The 21,304-nt window shown below is 38.1% G+C and overlaps 1 protein-coding gene across 1 annotated transcript in view; it reads right to left on the bottom strand.

Annotated features, from left to right (window-relative positions):
* PDK3 (pyruvate dehydrogenase kinase 3) overlaps positions 1-21,304 on the bottom strand; it is a 58,934-nt gene that overhangs the window by 14,260 nt on the left and 23,370 nt on the right. The window contains exons 3-6 of the mRNA XM_082076121.1: positions 14,941-15,012; positions 7,984-8,168; positions 6,279-6,368; positions 2,153-2,230 (exon numbers count right to left, since the gene is read on the bottom strand). Coding sequence (XP_081932247.1) covers positions 2,153-2,230; positions 6,279-6,368; positions 7,984-8,168; positions 14,941-15,012 — 425 coding nt within the window. The remainder of the gene's footprint in view (positions 1-2,152; positions 2,231-6,278; positions 6,369-7,983; positions 8,169-14,940; positions 15,013-21,304) is intronic.

Genomic DNA, 21,304 nt, shown 5'->3' with positions numbered 1-21,304 from the left:
CTAATTTTCCAAGTGCAAGAATAGCTCCATGAGTAAAAACAAATTTCAGTTACTGCTATCACCTGAAATAACACATTCTAATCATAGAATCATTTCAGTTGGAAGAGACTAAGACATCTATGTCAGTAGACTTCACTTAGATATGAAACTTCACAAAGCTGTAGTTGGTTTAGTACTAAAAATGTATGTTAAACTAAGAACTTTCCCACTTACGTGGGAAACTTTATTTTTCTTTAACACATGTAGTATTTAAGCATAATATTTGCTGCACAAAAAGATTAAAAAAAAATAACTGTTTAAATAGTCTAAAAACAACTACATATTTTCCCTTAATTAAAACATATAAAATGTAAAGTATTCATAAAAATTGTCAAAATATATTTCAAACAATATCACAGTTTTCTTATTCCAAATCATAACTGAATTGTTTGTCCACTGTTGTCCTGCTGTTAGTGTTTCAGCAGAGGCATATGGCTTGGCACAGCTCTGAGTGCCACAGTGCTAATTGATTTTACAAGAAATAATAGAGCTGCATTTAACACATTCCAGGACAGTTTTGCTGCTGAAGATGCAGTGATCCCTAAACAAATACCAAATACAAAATATCTGCATGCATAAATTATATAGTCACAGCTTGTGAGACTCAGCAGCAGCTGAGATTGAAGAAAAGTCTCTAAATGTTTGCTTCATAAATTGCAGGAAGATTCAACATGCATACAAAATGTGACTGGAGTCAACTTCACCCTTTTTGGCACTGAGGGCTGAGAATAATACCAGTTATTACTTTAAGATACACAGTCGTGAAAACTCCTAGGAAAAAGAGAAGCCCAAAACAATGCTCTGCATAATTAGTTGCAAGGCAACTTGCTGTTTTATGTTAATTTTGTCAGAGCCCATGCTCCAATTCTCTTATGCATCACCAAAACCAAGGCAGGCTGATTCACACTTATTTGAGGCAGAGTACAAGTAGAAAACATGTTATTGTTGCTCTAGTGAGGTAATGTGCAAAGTCATTTTCCTCATGTTGATAATAAGCTACTTTAAAGGAAACAAGCAATTCTTTCCTTGGTTGTTTGTTTTTGTGGGTTTTTTTTTTTTTTGGTGTGTGTGGTTTTTTGTTTGGTTGGTTGGGGTTTTTTGTGTTGGTGTTGTTGTTCCATTTGTTTTGTTTTTAAATGAGATCCAGCAGCTTGTTTTCTCTACTATTGGATCTTTTTGCTTAAGCCTTCAAATGAATTTTGCATTGATTCCTCTGTTGCACTCAGTACTTCTAGCTCTAAAAATCATGCAGTTTTGGAGGGAGGAAGGTTGGGTCCTTTGGTTTTGCAGAGGGGGCTGGTAGGAATGCACCAGTGTTGACAATATCACTTTGTGTAGAGAAGTATTTCTACAATATTAAATAGCACTTAGAGCAACATATGTTCTCATATGTCACACTCTCCATTTTGAGTGTTACCCATTTCTGAGACTTTCGTAATTCTTCTGCTGAAGTTTAGAAACACTTTAGTCTTATGTTTGGACAGCTGTCCCAAACATGTGAGAGGATCACTTAAGATAACTTATTTTTTTAACTTGAAAAAAAATCATCTAGCTTTTGTCAATATAAATGATGAACAACAAAAAAAAAGTCAATACACTGACAAGTACTGTCTTATCAGATTCATAGCATCCAATTTTCATCTTTACAACTGACTTGAAACAGATTTTCATGTGAGAAGTTTGACAGGACTTAAGACATAGACTATGCAAAAAAAATTCTATTTTTGTCATCTCACACAGAAGAGCTCACCACTGGTACAGAGACTGGCAGTGGAATTTATAAGCATATTTCAAAATGAAACAAATTAAAAGATTACTTAGAAGGCAGGCATATTTCCTTCCCAGTTATGAGGATTCTTGATCACTTTATCTTCCTTAAAGTGATAGCACATTCAACAGATAGCACTCTGCAATCATCATCAAAAGTAAACATGTCATGATGATAAACTATAATTCAGGTGCCCATGTATACACATTAGAAGAAGAAAAGTAACTCTGCATATAGAACTGCGGAGTTCAAATGATAACTTACAATTCATTAACAAAACTAGAAATCACAGATATGAGAAATGCTTTTTCTTATGTACATCAGTTAAATTAACTTCACCATTACCATTGAATTCTTCAACTTCCAGATCGGGTGCCACCTGATAGTACTGTTGACATAACATCTTTGCCGTTTCATAGGCATCTACAAGACAACAGAACAGAGCACGGACTTAGCAAAATCATCTAGAGAAAACTAGCCAAGTTCATCCTCTAAGTAAAAGACTACAAGCAGAACACTCATTTTAGTAACTAGTTTACAAGTGTGAAACTAGTATTCATTCAAATCCCTTTTTCTCTGTATGCTTATAGCCCATTTGTCAAAAAAGGGCAAATTCTATTTAAAGCTCTACAAACAAAAGCAAATTACTAGAGACAAGCTATTTTTTGTCTTTGTTCAGGGTCTGAAAACCAGAAGGGTATAATTTTAGGCTGGCCATAATATCTACTTATTTGTCATGTCCCAATCACAATTTAATGCTTGTTCTTTCCATCTCAAATAAAAAAGGACAACATTGCAACCATAAATTCAGTTTTTCCAAACACAATACTGTTCACAATACTTCATTTTCACAGTCTTTTGGGGGAAAAGCTGGAACCTTTAAGATTCTTCATTCTTTCCTACTGAACAAAAATAAAAACCCTCCCCATAATCCAAATCAGGCTTTATATGTTGTCAAGTTACAGCACAAAAGTTTAAGTCCTCTTTTCTTTGAAAGATTTCTTAGTGGTTCTAAATATTCATTGGCATCTCATTTGCAATAATGTGTGGAGAACGAAGAATTTGCACAGTAAGTCTCTTTGAGGGCAACAGCGGACCAGCAAGGACACAGACTCAGCCTCAAAATGAGTTTAACATCAATGCCCTTTAATGAACGTTTTAACAACACGCTGAATATCAATGTCCCCCAATACACGTTTTAACAACCCATATATACTCTTTACTTAGTGGTCACGCCACAAGCACAGGCTACAATTGGTCACTCTCTGCAGTCATGCATCCCGCCCCCCGCACGGTGACAAGCTGCAGGGCACTGTCCATGAGCTGTTCACGCGCAGTGATGACAGCGCCCCTCCTGCAGCCTGGGTTGAGGACAGACCAGCTTCTGTTTACTTAAGCGACTTCCGTTCTGTCTTTGGTGCCTCCAGATAACCCTCCGTGCAGGTCCTGGCCTACACCTCAGCCACATCAAGCTCTGGCTTGTTCTCAGCACACAGCCGATGTCCTCTTTCTTCCAAAAACTCTCCACAATAATGTTTCAGAAACAAGCAGCGTTAAAGAGAAAACACAAAGATGTTTTAACTACAATGCTTAAGCTACCTTAGCAGAAGTAGCTTCTCTGTAGCAATGTGGGCTAACAGCAAACACAGACGGGCAGTTCTGCCGACAGAAAAATTTGCTCAGATACCATAATAATTGCATTTGACCTCACCCTACATGGACCTTCTTCCTCCTGCCCCAAGTGACACTATGAAAGAAAACAGTCCCTGCCCAGACTCAGGGCTATGTGACAAGCACAAAACATAAAATCACTAGTCTCCAGAAAGTGTTGATTACCTATAATTGTCCTCCTTTAAGATGGCTACAGAGACATAATGTGCCCTGTTATCTGAAAAATATTTCTATCAGTTTTTCTGACATCTGCAAGGCTGGACACATCACACAAGGCTGACACAAATGCTGTTTGAGGTCTAATAAAATGGAGCTAATCAACACTGGAAATATTCTTCATCAAGTTCCAGGAACGTCTCACAAAATCAGCTATCCAGTAGGAATCTTTTGTGCCAGGATGACCAGCTCCAAAGACTTTCTAAAAGGGTCCTGTCATTAACACAATAAAATGTATTCTTGTAAAAAGATCAAAATCTGATTTGATTTCCAAGCTGTACAGATAACCTCAGCTTGGGGTGTGCATAATCCAGGAAAAAAAATGTGAAGGAATACCTACACTTACACCATATTATAAGATCATCTCAGAACTTGATGGTCTTGGGAATGATCCTGTGCTTTAGAAAAAAAGTAGTATAAGCACAGGCACAATCTTGACTCAGTCATCAAAAGCTGAAGATAGCAATATAGCTAGTATGACCATAAGGCTATCTACATGAAGAAACGAATATGTCAAGGACATTTCAAAGAGTTTCCACATCATAGATGTGAAAATTATATATGGATCCAGGGGGTAGGAGTTGAATTCTTGTTGTAGAGAAAAACTTCAAGGCCTCTAAAGAGCAAATCAATAACTGTGTGGGAATAAACCAGAAGTCCTCAATACACAGATGTGGAGCAGACACAGCCACTATGCAAAACTTGAGAGAACAAAAAGGCTCTGAATAAATCCATTTAGCCTTCCTAAATTATATATTATATATAATTCTCACCTGTTTTCAAGGAGTAGCCACCTTAACATCCTCAAGATGAACAGGAAGGTACTATCATTTCATGATCCAGTAAAATATCCAGCCCCTAGCAAAACTGCATCAAACAGAGGCTAAGTGCAGTCTTACATTTTACCTTCCTCTAAAAGCCACCTCTTTGGCAGAGTCCTAAGACTGTAAAAGAGACTGCAAAGTTTGAAGCACGCTTCGTGTTGTGGCTGGAGGTAAGCAGCAACAAGAGCGAAGGATCTACCAGTACATATAAAAATCCTGGCTTCAGGAACAAGGCAGGATTTGCCGTAAGCTCAAAAAGCTTATTGTAGGACAGTCAGTGAGCTACAGAGACCTACCTCAGGCAGTTACAGACACAATGCTTGATGAAGCTGCTTGAAGTAAGAAGTGGCTGTTTAAATAATTTATTTTATGTCTGAAGGGCATACAGAGCTTGTAGTTGCCACACACAGTGCCAAAATCAACATCTTAACTTTGACAAATTGCTCAGAATGCTGCCTGCGAAGCAGGGCATTTTGGACCTAGCAGAGTGCACAGAATGTACATAAACCCCTCCAACATTTCCTCAATCATCTTGACACCAGACAGGCTTGTTTCTTGGAAAGACAACACTGGGTACTGTTTACAATGCCCTTGTTTTGTTAGTGATTATTTCTTCAATGTGGAAGATGTATTTTAGCTACTGGCTTGAACTAGACTGAATACTTTCTGACACTATGCACTCCTCTGTCCAAGGCAGCAACTATGAATTTGATAAACAAAAGAGATTCAAACATTGTATTAGAATGAACATCTAAATAAACAACATGACTGTAACATATACAACATTGAGGTGAAAGTGGAGTAAGATGAACCAAAAGAAAAAGCTGCTGAAAAAAGGCCACCTTTGAGCAAAAGAGAGCTAGAATACAAGAAGCCTTCATAATGGCAAAAAGCACCTACATTATAGAACAAGCTACCAGGCACAAAGTCTGACATAAGAATGGTTTCCCTCTTACTTCACTCAAAGGCTGAAAGTGAAGGGGAAAAAACACATTCATCCCCTCTGGCAGCTGCACAAACAGCAGAGGACAGAGGGTGGAATTCACTCCTACAGCAAGACCTGTATTTGTAAACAGATACAGGCAGAGTGTGAACCTTCAATACACAAGTTCTTGAAGCAGGCAGCATTGCCTCATGCCTACATTACGCAAAATGGATTTATTAAGCAAACAGGATTTCTAATGGGGCTGTGCGAGATCATTGAGGTACAACCATGACATATGTCCGCTGCACAGGGAGACTGTGATGTGATCAGACACGCATAGTAATGGGGAGTTGCACTGGAATATCTGTACACCTGAAGACATTTTATTGAAAGGCCTAACTAAACAAATCATAAACTTTCACTTGCTCTCCATTTTCTTTAGTGTCAGCATCAGATACAGAAGCAGTTCCTGAGAATATGCTAAATATTTTAGAGAATAAAGCATCTAATGTTTAACAAAACACTTAGATACTTAATCTGATACTTGAAAGGACAGATAAAACTTATTAAAAAATTCAAATATTTTCTTAGTTCTGTTAACATACCAAAGGATTATCCATTCTTAATAATAAATACATTAGTAAGCCTCAGTAAGCCCATGGCTTTATTGTAACTGTAGAACTTCCATTTCTTCCTTTTTCCTTTTTTTTTTTTCCTTTCTCATTTCATTGAATTAATGTAAATAACTTTCAGTCTTGTGTATTTCAATAACATATTTAAGCATATTCTAAGTTGTGGAGTTTTTTAATCAACAAAAGTATTAACTTCAACTTACCTTTAACCACCTCTGCCACATCACAATTAGGATCAATACTTCCAATATGTTTGGGATGAGCAGGATTAATATCTCCACCAAAAAGAAGTGCTAAAAGGAAAAAGAAATGGCAGTGAATTGTTTATTACACTTGAGGCAGCACAGAAAGTTTAAATTTGACTGTATCTGAAACTTACTGGATAACGCATAATTTTGTAAAAAAAGATACACTAGTAAATTGCCAGAATCCTTGCCTCTCTCCTCTCTTTTTTTTTTCCTTTCTCCTTTTTTTTTTTTTTTTACATAGCTATGACTAATTAAAACAGAAATAGTGGTGTAGGAGGGTTAAGGTGAAAACCTACATTCTGAAGTGGACTATCAAAAAATTAGATAAAACTAAAATGCAACCTGTTTAATTCATACCATTATGTCAGAACAGAAGCACTCACAACAATGAAAATATTACAGTAGAAAGGACTGACGAACTCCAAGACAGCATTAAAAGCCTTTTACACTCACCTAAGCTGCAATTTCACGGCTGGCACAGAGATCTCACTCACTTAACTTTCTCCCTGACTCTCAGCAGTTTGCTCCCCACTCCCTCCTTTGCACAAGGGTCTGGCACTCACCAGATCCTTCATGGAGAGTTTAGCTCTCCAAGAAGCAGAAAGGTTTCACACTTTTTCTCAGAAGTAATTTTCTGCTCTTTTAACAAGCCAGTCAGCTCTGGTATGAAGCAGATGCAGTAAAAAGTGCATATTTATTATATTTTGTATGCTCTGCCACATTAAACTTATTTGTACACACACTGCAAGGCATTTGTTGGTCACATAAAAAGTTACTGGAAAGACGCACAACTTGTAGTAAAGTACCTTACGCTACGGTACTCTATGCATTATCTGTGGTGTACTACAGTTTCTAATAGCTCACAAAAGCGGAACACTGAAGCTCTAAAGCTAAAAGGCACAAGATACGCTAAAAGAGATCGCAAGACTGTCCTTAACTTTATAGAGATCCCTTTCTGCATGGTTGCACATACTGGATAATACGACCTGTGCAAGTAACTCCTTTCACTCTGTGATACGAATATAAAAATGTAAGTCTATTAGTAACAACAAATGAAAGAGCACCTAATGACAAACTATGACTAATTCTAGCATTTATTCATAAATAGGAAATAAGAAGCAGGAGACAAGCGATATGATTTAAAACATAATCTAGAAATACTGAACCTCTTTATAAGGTGAGAAAGTCTAGATAACTTGCTGAAAAAAACAATAAAAATACATACAGTGCATAACCTATCAAAAATTTATGGCATCCTTGCATTTCATTAGGAAATAAATGTCAGTTCTATAAACTACGTTGAGAGACTTGTGAGAAGATACATACAGCTACTCTACTACTACCTAAAAATACCTCGTGTATCACTATACAAGTTGTCTCCACCAACAAGACTAAAGAGTGATAGCCACGCTGACAAAGTCTGACGATTCTAAAAGAAAGTGTGCCAGTGGCTTGGATTCATTTCTGGTAACTGTGAAGTACCAAATTAACCAGTTGTCAGCACATCTTTTACCATAATGAGCACAGAATATTAAGAATTAGTCACAAGTATTAAAAAAAATCCCACACGCACAGAAAACAAAAACCCCACAAGCCTATAGCTTCAGGTTTATAAGCAATAACTAATGAATTCTCAAAGATGAAAAAAGGAGTTACTTACTGTGCTGGTTAATAAGCATACGGAAAGAGATGCGGTTGGTGTAGAATCTATCTAGAAAATACTGGATGTTACTGCTAACAAATGGATCAAAGCCATATTTTTCCTTGTATTCAATCACTCCTTGTGCCATGGTTGGAACCACATCATTGTGTCTGTTCCTGACTTTAATTAAAACATCTAAAAAGCTAGAGGAAACAAAATTAGAAACAGCTTGTTAAAAGTATAATTAACCTCAACCTCTCACTTGTTTTCAACTTCCCACAGCATAACCATTTTAGCTGTTTACTATCCCTCCCAGTTAACAAAAAAATATCAGAAGATAAAAATATAGCAGTACCTAAACAAACCTATTGAAAGAGAAATATTTGGTCAACCTCTCACTGATGAGATCTGTGAAATATTTAGGGCCTCAAATTAAGTTATTCCTCCCCAAAACATTCCTTTAAATTAAATTTCTCTTTGCCATGAACAGAGAACAAAAGATTTTTTTATTGCAGTAATATGCACCACGGTAACTCTCATTCTCTGCAAACATAAGTAGCTGGGAGATTGCAAAACAAACTCAGGAAAAACAACCTGACTGCCCTTCATAATTCCCTGAGAAATTTTACACCTCATATTTTCTTTCCAATACCTCAGCCAGCGCAGTGTAACTTTTGAATACATTTTCTTTACCTGGCATCTATTTGGGCTGAGTGTTAGGGTATGTAACTATTATCATCAGTGGGACTACTGTTCAGTTTCCCTTTACACCGCTGGATGGCAGAGTGCACACAATGCTGCTCGGACAGGCTCTTCCCTCTGGTAACTCAAATATCCCTCTGGTAGTTTTAGAATATCACTTTCATGGCTTTTAACAAGCACCTGGTAACAAGCACTTACTTTGAATCTGCTTGGAGGATTTTTGTTTCTCCTCCCAATGCAGCTTAACACCTGTGACCTTCAAAGTGCTCATCCTTTCCCCCCACACACATGCAGACTCATGCACACTTGAAATGTTTATTATTAGCTTTCTGGAGCATAGATATGGAAAATCAGTACTAGTCAACTCCGCTACATTCTTTAATATTAATGAATATTAACACCACAATCACTACATGATCTTGTTTAAAAAAGTGCACACAGTGAAATGCAGCTTTCAAAAGAAAGCACAGCTGGGAAACTCATTCAGCTATGCCTGTATCTGCAAATCTACAGATCCTTTAAAAAGCAAACAAACAAAAAAAAAACTCAAAACAAAACAAAAAAAAACACCAAAACATTCTCAGTAGATTTATAATGAACATGGAAAAGAGATGTATTAATTACTTTTATCAAAAGTAGAATATACACCAACTAAGGAAGGAAACAACATTAAGACCACCAAAACTAAAAAAGACGACCAGTTAGTCACCACATTTAAAACAGATGCTTCCTTCCTTTTCATAACCACTTGGCCAAGACAATCATTTGATTGTGCATCATACCTCTCTTACCAAGTGATATGCTTTAAAATTTATTTCTGCCACTCTACAGTGCCAGCTCCAAAGGAATGTAGGACTCATTTTTAATAGCTTTTTTCATCACCCTCAGTCTGAACACCAGTTTTTGCCTATGTGTTAACATCAGCCTTTCAACACTATTTTGTTGCATAGAAAAGGGGAAGTTTTAACTCTCCAATTCCCCAATCTAAAGAGTATCACAGTACAGAACGACTGTTCTCTTACTTACTGATCTTGCTGACTGGACAGCTTAAAATATTTTAACGTTTAAAAGGTTTGTAGACTCTTTTCATGACTATTAAGTCTTGATTCTGTGTGACCTGTAACCACCAAGACTTGCTGTTAGTTTTCGAGACAAGGCTCATGCCTGGCTGTACTCACGCTGCTTCTCTGTGTCAGAGCAACAAGATGCCACCTAAAACCAGAGCTGAGAAGCAACATTTACAGTCACATCTGACAGACAGCTGACAACACTCTACTAACTGCTATTTGCTGGCAGCTTTGCTATTTGTTTTTAAATACCTCCACTATCCACAACATAAAACAGGATGCCTGCATGCTCCACAAGGGCAAACTGTTCACTGGCATCTCACTACCAAAGTGCCTGAAAGCGCAGAGCATGCTAAGGGGCAAACCAAGGGCTAAAAGGTTTATCTGCTACAGACCAGCAAATCAGAGCTGAAGTTTAGCGTGCAAATACACAAAATAAAGGAATTCTTCATTATTACAGTGCTATGACAAGCCTCCAGTTCCATCTTCAAAGATAACTGAGTTCATTTCACATGTTTCCATAAAGCAGCCACTTTTAAAGGACCAAATACATGAAAGTACATAGGCACGCTTCAAAGCAGCAGGGCAGAAATCAAGACACATTTCCTTAATCTTACCACTCATTTCTTACCACTCCTCACACACCCGAAAGATACAAAACTTTTACTGTGCTCAGAAAGTGGGAGACCATATCAAGGAATTTTTAAAATGTTTTTGGGATTAGCTGAGGGGGCAGTACTCCAGAATAGCTCTGAAAATTTTATTTAGCAATGACTCTTTTTTTCAAAATTCAGTAAATTGTATTTGCAAAACCACAATGAATAAATAATGTCGCTGGTTTGACAGATGAGAAATTATTAATATGAAACCATTATAGTCAAGTGAGCTTCAGTGGCTTGTGTATTAAGAATATTCAAGGCCTTACCATTGCTGTTGAATAAATTAAGCCTTTAGACTTCTGCGAAGACAATTAATGAATGTCTCGAGTTATTATTTAACTCCATAATGACTGTATACATTATTCTGTTTTGATCTATCATCACAGCGCAAGAAAGCAAGTAATAAGAAAACCAATAGAAAAACAGGGGGAATTTTTGCTATGTCTCTTTTATGGGTAGTAGCATTTGAAAGACTAAAGACAAGAAAGTCATAAGTAGACTGAAAAAAAATCCTTTTAAATGGAACAGACATGCAATGGAGTTTTTTCAACTGGCTGCTCTTTTTTAAAGAAGTGCTAGCTGGTAGCTGAAGATCACCAGAAAGACAAGTACAAGTTCACACTCTGAAAGATTTCTCTACTAGAAAGCATAGCTACTTTTGAAGTGCAAATCTAACTGAAATAGCATTTCGCATTACTTGAAAGTAACAAAATGGCATCTTCTTAATCAAATTTACTCGAATATTTACTTATTTCAAATTGCTAACAGAATCACTATTTTAATCTTCATGCTGCAGACAGGAAAGTTACTTCTTATTTACTAAGTTTCTCGTGTGTGTGTTATCTCTAGACATACTGGCAGCTCACTACTTCAGTTGCTCTCAGTTCCGGGACACTCCCCCCCACACCCTCCCTCCCACGAGAGTGCCACAAAGAGAAAAATCAGCAAAGAAACTCACATGTATAGGGGATGGAGTAAGTGGTCTTTGAAAGTACATGTGAACAGCACATTTTACAAACCCTTCCACTTTTAACAAACATCATCTGCCTCTGTGTGTTTATCCATATGCATATTGACACAATGGGAAATTTCCAACTCTTCTGCCAGAAAACAGTCTCTACCAAACATGGACACTTTATCTTAACACTCCTGCAATCATACTGTTTAACAGAACTGTGGACTTTCACTTGACCACCCTGCAGCTTGAGGAAAGATATTTGTGTTATCGAAAATGCAAAAGTAACCTGACCTTTTGGCAGGTGCCCATGCTACTGGCAGCGACAGTAATCTGGCAATGTTGTAGTAAGTCTTCACAAGGTCTGCTAAGCAATATAACATAATAACATAACTGAAAACTGAAGCACCTTTGAACCTCTTCATCACAGAAATACTGAGACAAAAAAATCCCCCAAAATAATTTTGTCCAATGTTCAAAGTAACACTTATGAATGCACATCTGTCCTCAAAGTCACACACTAAGAGCAGAGATGAGTTAGACCACTCTCAAAAACATCAGCTTTAGTTTAGTCTCTGCACTTACTCCTAACCACTCAGCCTCTCTACTGTGTTGGCACTGCTGTCATTGTGTAACACAATAGTCAGGGGACAGACAGTATGGTGTTCAACTGACCAACCCAGACGAACACTGTAGAAAGCATTAACTCAAGAACTGCTGCCAACATTGCTATATCATATCTGTGGATACTGAACCTTTTTATAAGATCATTTTTGTTCATCTTCTCTCCTGTGCTACTGTTACCTGGATTAGTCATAACAGAAACTGAAATCCACCTCAACTAACAGAAAGACCAGGAAGGTACTAATTCAGTATCCAAAAAAAAAAAAAAATCAACTGCCCTGTAAGTCTTCCTTTTTTTGAGCGTGTTTTTTTTTTTTTCCCCACTGAAAAAATAGTGTGTTTACTATTAATACTAGAGTTCCTGGTATTTTTCCTCTTACCATAAGGCATAAAGGTAGGATAGGGCTGGACAGCAGCAACATGGAACACTGGTACAGAAGCTGAGACATTTTTTCTTAGATAATTACAAATGTAGTTAAGATTATTCTTGAAAGACATAGTTTGCCAATAATATTAAAATAATAGCTAATTACAGCTCAATATACAGGTTAAACAGCATAGCCTTCAGAAAGTTAGACACAGATAACATGTAAAAAGGAGGAAAGTAAATCTGACTTTCTAACCTTAGGTGGCCTACCCTATACTGTCAAGAAGAATAAATTTCATATTTAAACAAATAATGCAGCTTTTGTCTCTTTTCACAGTCCAAACTTTGCATAAAAGATGACTCTTACTGTCTAAGTCCCTAACTGGACTTCTTCCCAGTAGGCAGCAAAAAATTTCCAACATCCTTATTATTTGTACTTAATTACATATGATACAATAATTGCAAGATTTCAAAGATTTTAACAAACATTTATAGTGGTTCATCAAATATTTGGTATCTCATACTAATATAGAGCACCTCAAACAATATTTCTCATTGCCATGAAACAATGTCAAGAATGCCTGTTACCCATATGACAGAATCAGGTAATTCACGTGATAATTATGAACAGACTCTAAAAACAGATCTCCAAGAAAAAAGCTGATCAACCTTTTTAAAAAAAAATATTTAGATAGATAGATATAGTGATCTACCCTGAACCTCTGAAGTCCATAAAAAGCTGAAATTCAGTTACTTAAATATGCAACATCTAAGATGGTACCAGAAGCTACACGACCACCTTGCCTCCACTTGCACACCCAGGATGTTACAGGCTTAACAGGACCTGGGTTACACTTGTCAGGCTTGCTCAGAGGTCTAGGACAGCTTATGCCACCTTAAAAGGCAACAAACACCTAAATTCTGGTAACTTAACCTCACTCAAAAATGTTTTGGATTTTTTTTTTTTTTTTAAGTCAATCAGTAAGAAAACTTTGCTACATTAGTCACAAACAGAATTCTTGTCCCATCAGCAAACAGGCTGTAAATACAGAATCACAAAATATAACAAAATAGAAGCAGTTAAAAAGTTAATCTTTCTTACCCACTACAGAATGCCACTGAAAACTACCTAGTCTGTTCTTAAAAGCTTTTAAAATGGGATGCTCTACAGCCTTCTGAAATATTTTTTTCAGTCTGTTCTCACTTCATACTTTTTGCTCTGTATCAAATCTCAACTTCAACAGAAATTGACCATTTTTTCATTCTACACTTCTTCACTTAGAGCAACCAATCATCCTTTACTACAGGGACGTTTTTTGGCACACTCAGACTTCCAGTGTCTCGCACCTTGATCTCTTTTTGCCAGTCTTAACAAATGCCTTCAACATTATTCATAAGTGGAACTCTCCAAGTCTCTAATTCTTGTTCCTTTCACACCAAGACTGCCCATGTGTGTTTTCAGTTCTGGGTACTACCTATTAAGAAATTAAGACAATATTCCATCCTAGGGCTCACACTGAGAAAATAATTACTTCCCCCTTGTTCAAGAACACTACAATTCAGTCAGTCTATAACCCCTACAGCTCCTCCTACAGTTCTGCCACACAGGGAATTTGGTACTCACGCACTTGAGCTTCTCTTGCATGTATTGCTTCACACTTAAAAAACAAAGTATAAAGATCTCAGACAACATGCTCACAACCAGAAGAGCATAACATCTAAAATGCATTACCTGATAAAACCCTTATTTAACATAACATAGCAGTTAATATATCTAAAACTAACTGAAGGCAAAACACCATTTTTGCACAGCACAGGCCACATCTTGCACAAACAGAGCATCTGCTGGACTACAAGATGTTTTATGAAACGCTTCCTACAAAGCACTGCTTGATCAGGCAGGATTTCCAGAGCTTAAAAAAATAAATAAATAAATTCAAGTTTAACAAACTACCCTAAGAAACCAATCAATGGAACAAAAAAAACCTGCAACAAGTAATCTCCTGAAACAAAGTTGACTGTTACACAGTACAGGGTAACCATAGACTTTAGTGTCGTGGTGCAAGTCTCTGTGTGCATGTTCCATTTTAGTATGGTTTTATTAATAAAGAAAAATGGCAAAGCTTTCCTACCTTCTCAAAACATAAGTAATATTAAATGAGGCAGCTGAGCACCAATAATTGAAGTCCATTAAAAAAATCTTTTAGATAAAAACAATGACTTACACAAATTGGAAAAACTCAAATTATTAATGTGTAATACACATTACATACAGAGCACTAAGCTCAATGTCTACTAAAATGACATTTTAGTCCTAAGTATTTGATATGCAAGTATATTCTCATGTGTATGTTGTCTTCTCAATACCACCTTGGAGGAAGCATTTCATGTCATTTCTTACACTATCAGACTGTATAAATGAAAACTATATTGCTCAAAAGCACTTAGATTCTTACATTCTGCTCCAGATAACAATTCTGGCTTTTGTTGAACAAATTTTACCTTCGAAATAAGATGACTGCTATACTACAGAACAAAAACACTTGTTCTTTGAGACAGATTATTTTTAAATGAACTATCACAAGAAAACAAATTACTCACTCATCCAGAACATGAGGATCCTCAGGGCTTTTATTTTCATATTCTAAAAGCTCAAGGAAACTCTGCATGTACCTGAAATAAGCAAAACAGTAAAGAAGGAATTAAAACACTTAAATATAAATTACTAAAATTTTTTTTTAATATATTAAAACTACAACCTTGTCTGAAACAACAGAAGCATAGTACAGAGTTCTCTGCAGAGGCAAAAATGAAGTTGGATGCTGCAATAAAGGGAAAGAAAGCAGGTATAATACAATATATTATATTGAGTTCAGAAGCATTATTTATGACATTACAGTCCACGATTCAGGAAAACTGCTATATAAATCAAGCTGAAGTTAACAGGAGCAAACCCTCTCTTCGGGTAGGTCTGTAATTTCAGGTAACTTAGTTAATCTCTGGGTCTTGATTTCCTGGTCATCCACTTTGTATAGATATTAGTTTGCTCCCGTGTTCCTCAGAGAGCCATCCAATCTGCCTTTCAAAATAAAGCTCCAGGGCACACCCCCAAAAGCCATGCTAACAAAAGTGCACCAAGATGGTCCTACCACAGCACTCCAGAAGAGTATGTCCCTTCACACTCCCACATCTCCTCATATGTTGTATAATACCTCAGGGCTACATAACACAACTCTCCGTTTTTTAAACACACCGCTGTTACACAACACCGCTCTCTCTCTAGTTCAGACATTTTGGCACATGTGAGATATTAACTAAGGCTTAGAGCCACAGAGGTCCCACACAGGACCCAAAAAACGTTTGAGGCAAAGTACCACTCAATATGAACATGGCCAGCCCGCTCTGTAGGAAACGAGCCCAACACCAGCATAAATGCTACCACCTCACACTACTGGGCGTGCAGACCAGGTTTCAACCCCTGAAGCAGGTGCATTTAGCAGTATAGATGTAGCATTAAAGATTACAGAATTGGAGCCTATTTCTTGAAGTAAATAACACAAGGTGCCAATCACACACATAAAAGACAGGGTTTCATCCTCTCCAGAAGGAGCCGTCATTCCTCTCCCTTTTGCCCTCCCTTCACTCCTGAGGAGCACTGCCACTTACACTATGATAACATCACTGCTAACCAGATGTGTGCGCCAACAGCTGTAATCCCTTGCAATGGCAAAACAGCCAGACAGGTCCGTTTGTTTTCTTCAATCACTCTTGCACCTGAAAATAACTCACAGAATCACAGAACATTAGGGGTTGGAAGGGATTTCGAAAGATCATCTAGTCCAATCCCCCTGATGGAGCAGAAACACTTAGATGAGGTTACACAGGAAGGCATCCAGGTGGATTTTGAATGTCTCCAGAGAAGGAGACTCCACAACCTCCCTGGGCAGCCTGTTCCAGTGCTCTGTCACCCTTACTGAGAAGAAGTTTCTTCTCATATTTAAGTGGAACCTTTTGTGTTCCAGTTTATACCCACTGCCCATTGTCCTATCATCGGGTGTCACTGAGAAGAGCCTGGCTCCATCCTCGTGACACTCACCCTTTATATATCTGTAAACATTAATGAGGTCACCTCTCAGTCTCCTCCAAGCTAAGGAGCCCCAGCTCCCTCAGCCTTTCCTCATAAGGGAGATGCTCCACTCCATCATCTTCGTGGCTCTGCGCCAGACTCTCTCCAGCAGTTCCCTGTCCTTCTTGAACTGAGGGGCCCAGAACTGGACACAATATTCCAGGTGTGGTTTCACCAGGGCAGAGTAGAGAGGGAGGAGAACCTCTCTGACCTACTGACCACCCCCCTTCTAATCCACCCCAGGATGCCATTGGCCTTCCTGGCCACAAGGGCACAGTGCTGGCTCATGGTCATCCTGCTGCCCACCAGCTAAAGCTAGCACAAGAGAGAAAAGATAACTGTAGAGCCTACATAAGAAAAAAAAACAAAACAAAACACCAACAAGTGACCAAGCCTTTCCCCTTTCAGTGGCAGCAACGCATTAGATCAGCTCAACAGAATGGTCTGTGCATAAGCTCAGTGCCTACAAGGCTGACCCCAGTCACTGAGGCTTGGACAACCTCACATTACAACAAAATTGCTTTTGGTAGCAGTTTTACCTTAGGATCAGTTTAAGCATGCTGTGAAACTTCAGCCTACATCTCCAACCTACAGCAAAGCCTGAGACAGCATGCTCTCTACATGACTACCTCCAGAACCACATGCTGCCCCTCCACCATCCATTTCAGATGCAGCCACCACAGGTCACGACGTCACTTCTCCAGGGAGACTGACATTTTCAACGTGGTCAGCACAGTAACACTGGCTCCTGTCCCTCTGTGCATTTTTGCTCCACTGCAACTGTGACAAATGGTTACAGAAATACCCCCAATGTTTGTCAGTTACAAGTTTGGGAAGTAGCTGGTGTCTCTAGTACTGCTTATTTTAAAACATGTGCTTTTACACTGCTAAGAGACAGTAAGAGTTTAGAACAATCCTCACATCATACTCCCAGGAATTCAAGAAATTGCCTAGGGTCACTTCAGGGAACTTAAGGAGCCACAACCCACTATCTACTAAAGATGAATTCCTGATAAATGTAACATCCAGCAATTAGATACTGAAGAAGTTCTAACTATGCAGGGACATGATGTAGAGGATAGAGAGGCACAGGAAAAATCATCAGGACAATCAGCTGGAGAAGGAACTGACATTCTGAAACAGTGAGTAAGAAGTAACCTCCTTAAACACACTGCCCTTTTATTAATTCTCACTGGAAAAAACAGCTTCACTCTCTGAACTCAGCTGATTCACCTGCAAGACTTAACATGTAACAAACTGTGATCACTCTTACTCCTTTGCTTCAAAGAGGTACATGTTCTTCAACATCACCTGCCTTATATGAATCAATGTCTATCAAGTTAATCATAGGTACAGGATGGGAAAAAAGGTGCCATTATTACAGCAAGCAAAACACAGGAATAAACAATCAGCAAATGAACTCCAAGATGAAAGATGGCAACTCCAAGATACTAAGGCAATTTAGGGTGTCATAAGTTTGGCTCTATGGAGGCAGTAAGACTAGCTTTTGACTTCTTGTCAAACCAGGCAATCTCATGCAGAAGCAATGCTTAAGACTCTTTCCTGTGTCCAATTTTGCTCTGATTCTAGTGAATATGTGACACTCCACAAGCCTGTGCTACCGCCTTCACCATTTCCTCGATGGTTGATGAGAACATATTTAAGGCATTCAACCTCTAATGATCTAAAAAGAGGAAACTAACTTCCTAGACTGTTTCTGTGAACAGAAAAAGATGTATCATTCATGTGGTGTCCTTTTCTTGCAAATACATCCATGCATGAAAAAAGCCATGTAACTTAAAACCACCAGTATTGTCAGATTGGATTAGTTCCTTCACCCTGCAGGTTCTAATATAACAAGAAAGCCAAGATCTTCCTTGGTAATTAAATAAATATTTGCCTTCTCAAATTTGTGTGGTAAAAGGAAACCAGGCAAAATATTTGATTCCACAGAGAAAAACAACCTATCAAAAAAAAAAACCCGCATGATTTCTGTGGAACATTATCCTATTCCTCACATACACGTTCATCTCTTGCCATTCAATGACTCTGTCTACATTAGCATTTTTATTTTCAAATCTAAACCTGTGGTATGGTTCTGAAATACGCTAATCATCTTCACTTAATCCACACGGCTTATGTTTGCAAAGTTGTTTTGGCACTTCTCAGTAGATCAGATTCTTCTCAGAAGAAATTAAATGGGAAGCTACTGTAGATGTGCAGCAAACGTGAAATTCAAGGCAGCCACCACGACTGAAGCCAATGAGTGGGTCAAAACACTATGATTTCTCCAGCACAGGCACAATCCAGGCCAGGAGGTGGACTATGGACTGTCACAAGTACCCTCCACAAATACTGCACATAAAAGACCAAATGCTGTTCATGCCAGCAGGTTTGCCAACAGCTGCTCCTCTATTCTTTATGGTCCCCTCTCTCACCCTTTCAAGCCTTCAGCATGGTTTGAAATGCTTTCCCTTCCTACTTTATGTTGCCATCCTCTCTGTTTTGCAGAGGCCTTTACTTTTTTTTCCTTGCCCTCCTCCTGTTTTTCCACCACACACACCCAGCTCACTCTTCTACACCCATTGTCATAAACGCAGCAACAGCCCTTTCTGCCTCCCAGAACACCCAAGACCGCAAAACAGCTTTCCAAGGAAATTCAGAGTCACAGAACCATTTAGGTTGGAAGAGATCTCTTGAAATCATCTAGTGCAACCTCCCTGCTCAAGCAGGGTCAGCTAGAGCAGGCTTGTCCAGGACCACATCCAGTTGGGCTTGGAATATCTCCACAGATGGAGACTCCACAGCCTCTCTGGGCAAACCTTCTTGAGGTGTTTGATCACTCTCACTGTAAAAAAGTTTTTTTCTTATGTTCAAATGGAGTTTCATGTGCTTTAATTTGTATTCATTGCCTCTTGCCTTGTCACTGACCACTACTGAAAAAAGTCTGGCTCCCTCATCTTTATTCTCCACCATTAGGTATTTATACACAATTATTCAACTTCCCCTACCCCACAAGCCTTCTCTTCTTCAGGCTGAACAGTCCAGACAGCTCTCTCAGCTTCTTCCCATACAAAAGATGCATCAATAAATCTCTGTCATGACAGAGTGACAGCTTCTCTCATAGCAAAGTAAGCCAGAGGAGGTTATTAGGAAGATGCTCATCTCCATCTGTCATGATATAATATCACGAGAGTCCTGTTTCTGAGGATGAAGGACAACCACTACACTTGAGAAACAACACAGCAGGTGCTTCTTACTACAGACCTCCTACCAGAAATCTTGAACATCAGCAACCCTGTGCTGAAGCAGACGACAGAACAGCAATGAGTATTTCTGGTACTGAAGGCAGCTGATACCTGATTTTTGTGCTGTCTGGACTTGACTGAGATTCATACTCTCCATTAGCTTATTTGGACATTTGGCCTAAGAGTGCAGCCCCTGGAATAATCAAACATCACCACTCAGGTGCTGAAGGATCAGAACTTTTACTAAATTATCAGGTAGGGGTAAATCCAGTGTTTCATCTAATGTAGGAAGTAATTGTGCAGAAAACTCTGTCAGAAAAAGACTAAACCAGGCATCAAGCAGAGAAAAGCTGACAAACATGGTCACCAGTCTTCAGAAGAGCCAGCAGGTAGAACAGCTTCTGAAGTCACAGCACCAATGAAGAACTTAAAGTTTCTGAAACAAAGGAAAATTACACAAAAAATACTCTAAGGATATTTATAAATGTGCTAAAGTAATTTCCCTTTAACCTGTGATAATGGGGAAATGATGAAACAGGCAATGCTTTTCCTTTAGAGTTATCAAAAATATTTAGATGTCTGATTCTAAAGTAAGTTAATATTACTTTAGAAATGAAGTTCATTAGCACAAGCAGAACATTCAGTAAGTTAGAAGGGCCAGCTCAGAGAAAAGCTTATTAACTTCAAATTTAAGTTGCTCAAATTTCTTCCATTACTTTTACTGTTTCTTCTAAACCCTTGACTAAATGAAGCTATAAAAAAAAAGTAACCTTATGTTAAACAACTCCAACCTGCTGTCCAATGGCTACCATCAAATGTCAGCAAACCTGGGATGTTGTAATACCCTGTATATTATCCCAAGTCTCTAATTAAAAACTCAGAGCTGCAAAGGCTGTACATATTTTTCTTTTATCCTATTGTGATTTCCAGTTTTCACACAAAATTTATCTCCCTCACTGCCTCCTAAGCAGCTCAAAATTAAATAAATTAAGTAACAACAACCAAAAAAAGTGTTTAAAAGGAAATTTATAACTCTGGTTAGCTGTAACAAATAATTCGCAACATTGTTTTAACCATCACAAACATTACAATCTCTCTAATGGTGAGCAGTCAGCAACGAAGCTCCATCTGGTAATAGCCAGGATGTGTAAAAAAAGGTCATTCCCCTTTCACACAATTTAGCTACTTCCTTGAATTTTCTTTTTATTTGAGCTGTGGGTGCAGATATGGATAAATAAAGGTGGTAACTGCAGGGATTTATCAAGCACTGAAAAGACCTTGTGATGTTTTAAACACACCAATTACCAGCCAGCCAGAATAAACAAGAAAAATACCAGAATAATGGTGGACTTGCTATATTATAGTAAATGAGTGCAACTATACAGGACTCAAATCTACACACACACACACAAACAAAAAAAACCCACAACATAGATTAAAAAAAAAAACAAAAACCACAGTTATATTTTGCTGTCTTTGGTGAGTCATCAAAAGCAGAAATCAAATCCTACGTCCTTCAAATCTGTTGCCTTCTCGGTGTTCAATTTTTTATCACAATATACTACAATTCATTGGGCAAGTTCTTTGGTTT

Source organism: Streptopelia decaocto (assembly GCF_964273445.1).
Source record: "Streptopelia decaocto genome assembly, chromosome: 1".
NCBI lineage: Eukaryota > Metazoa > Chordata > Aves > Columbiformes > Columbidae > Streptopelia > Streptopelia decaocto.
The sequence above is the reverse complement of the archived record's forward strand: the minus strand, read 5'-3'. Positions and strand labels throughout refer to the sequence as shown.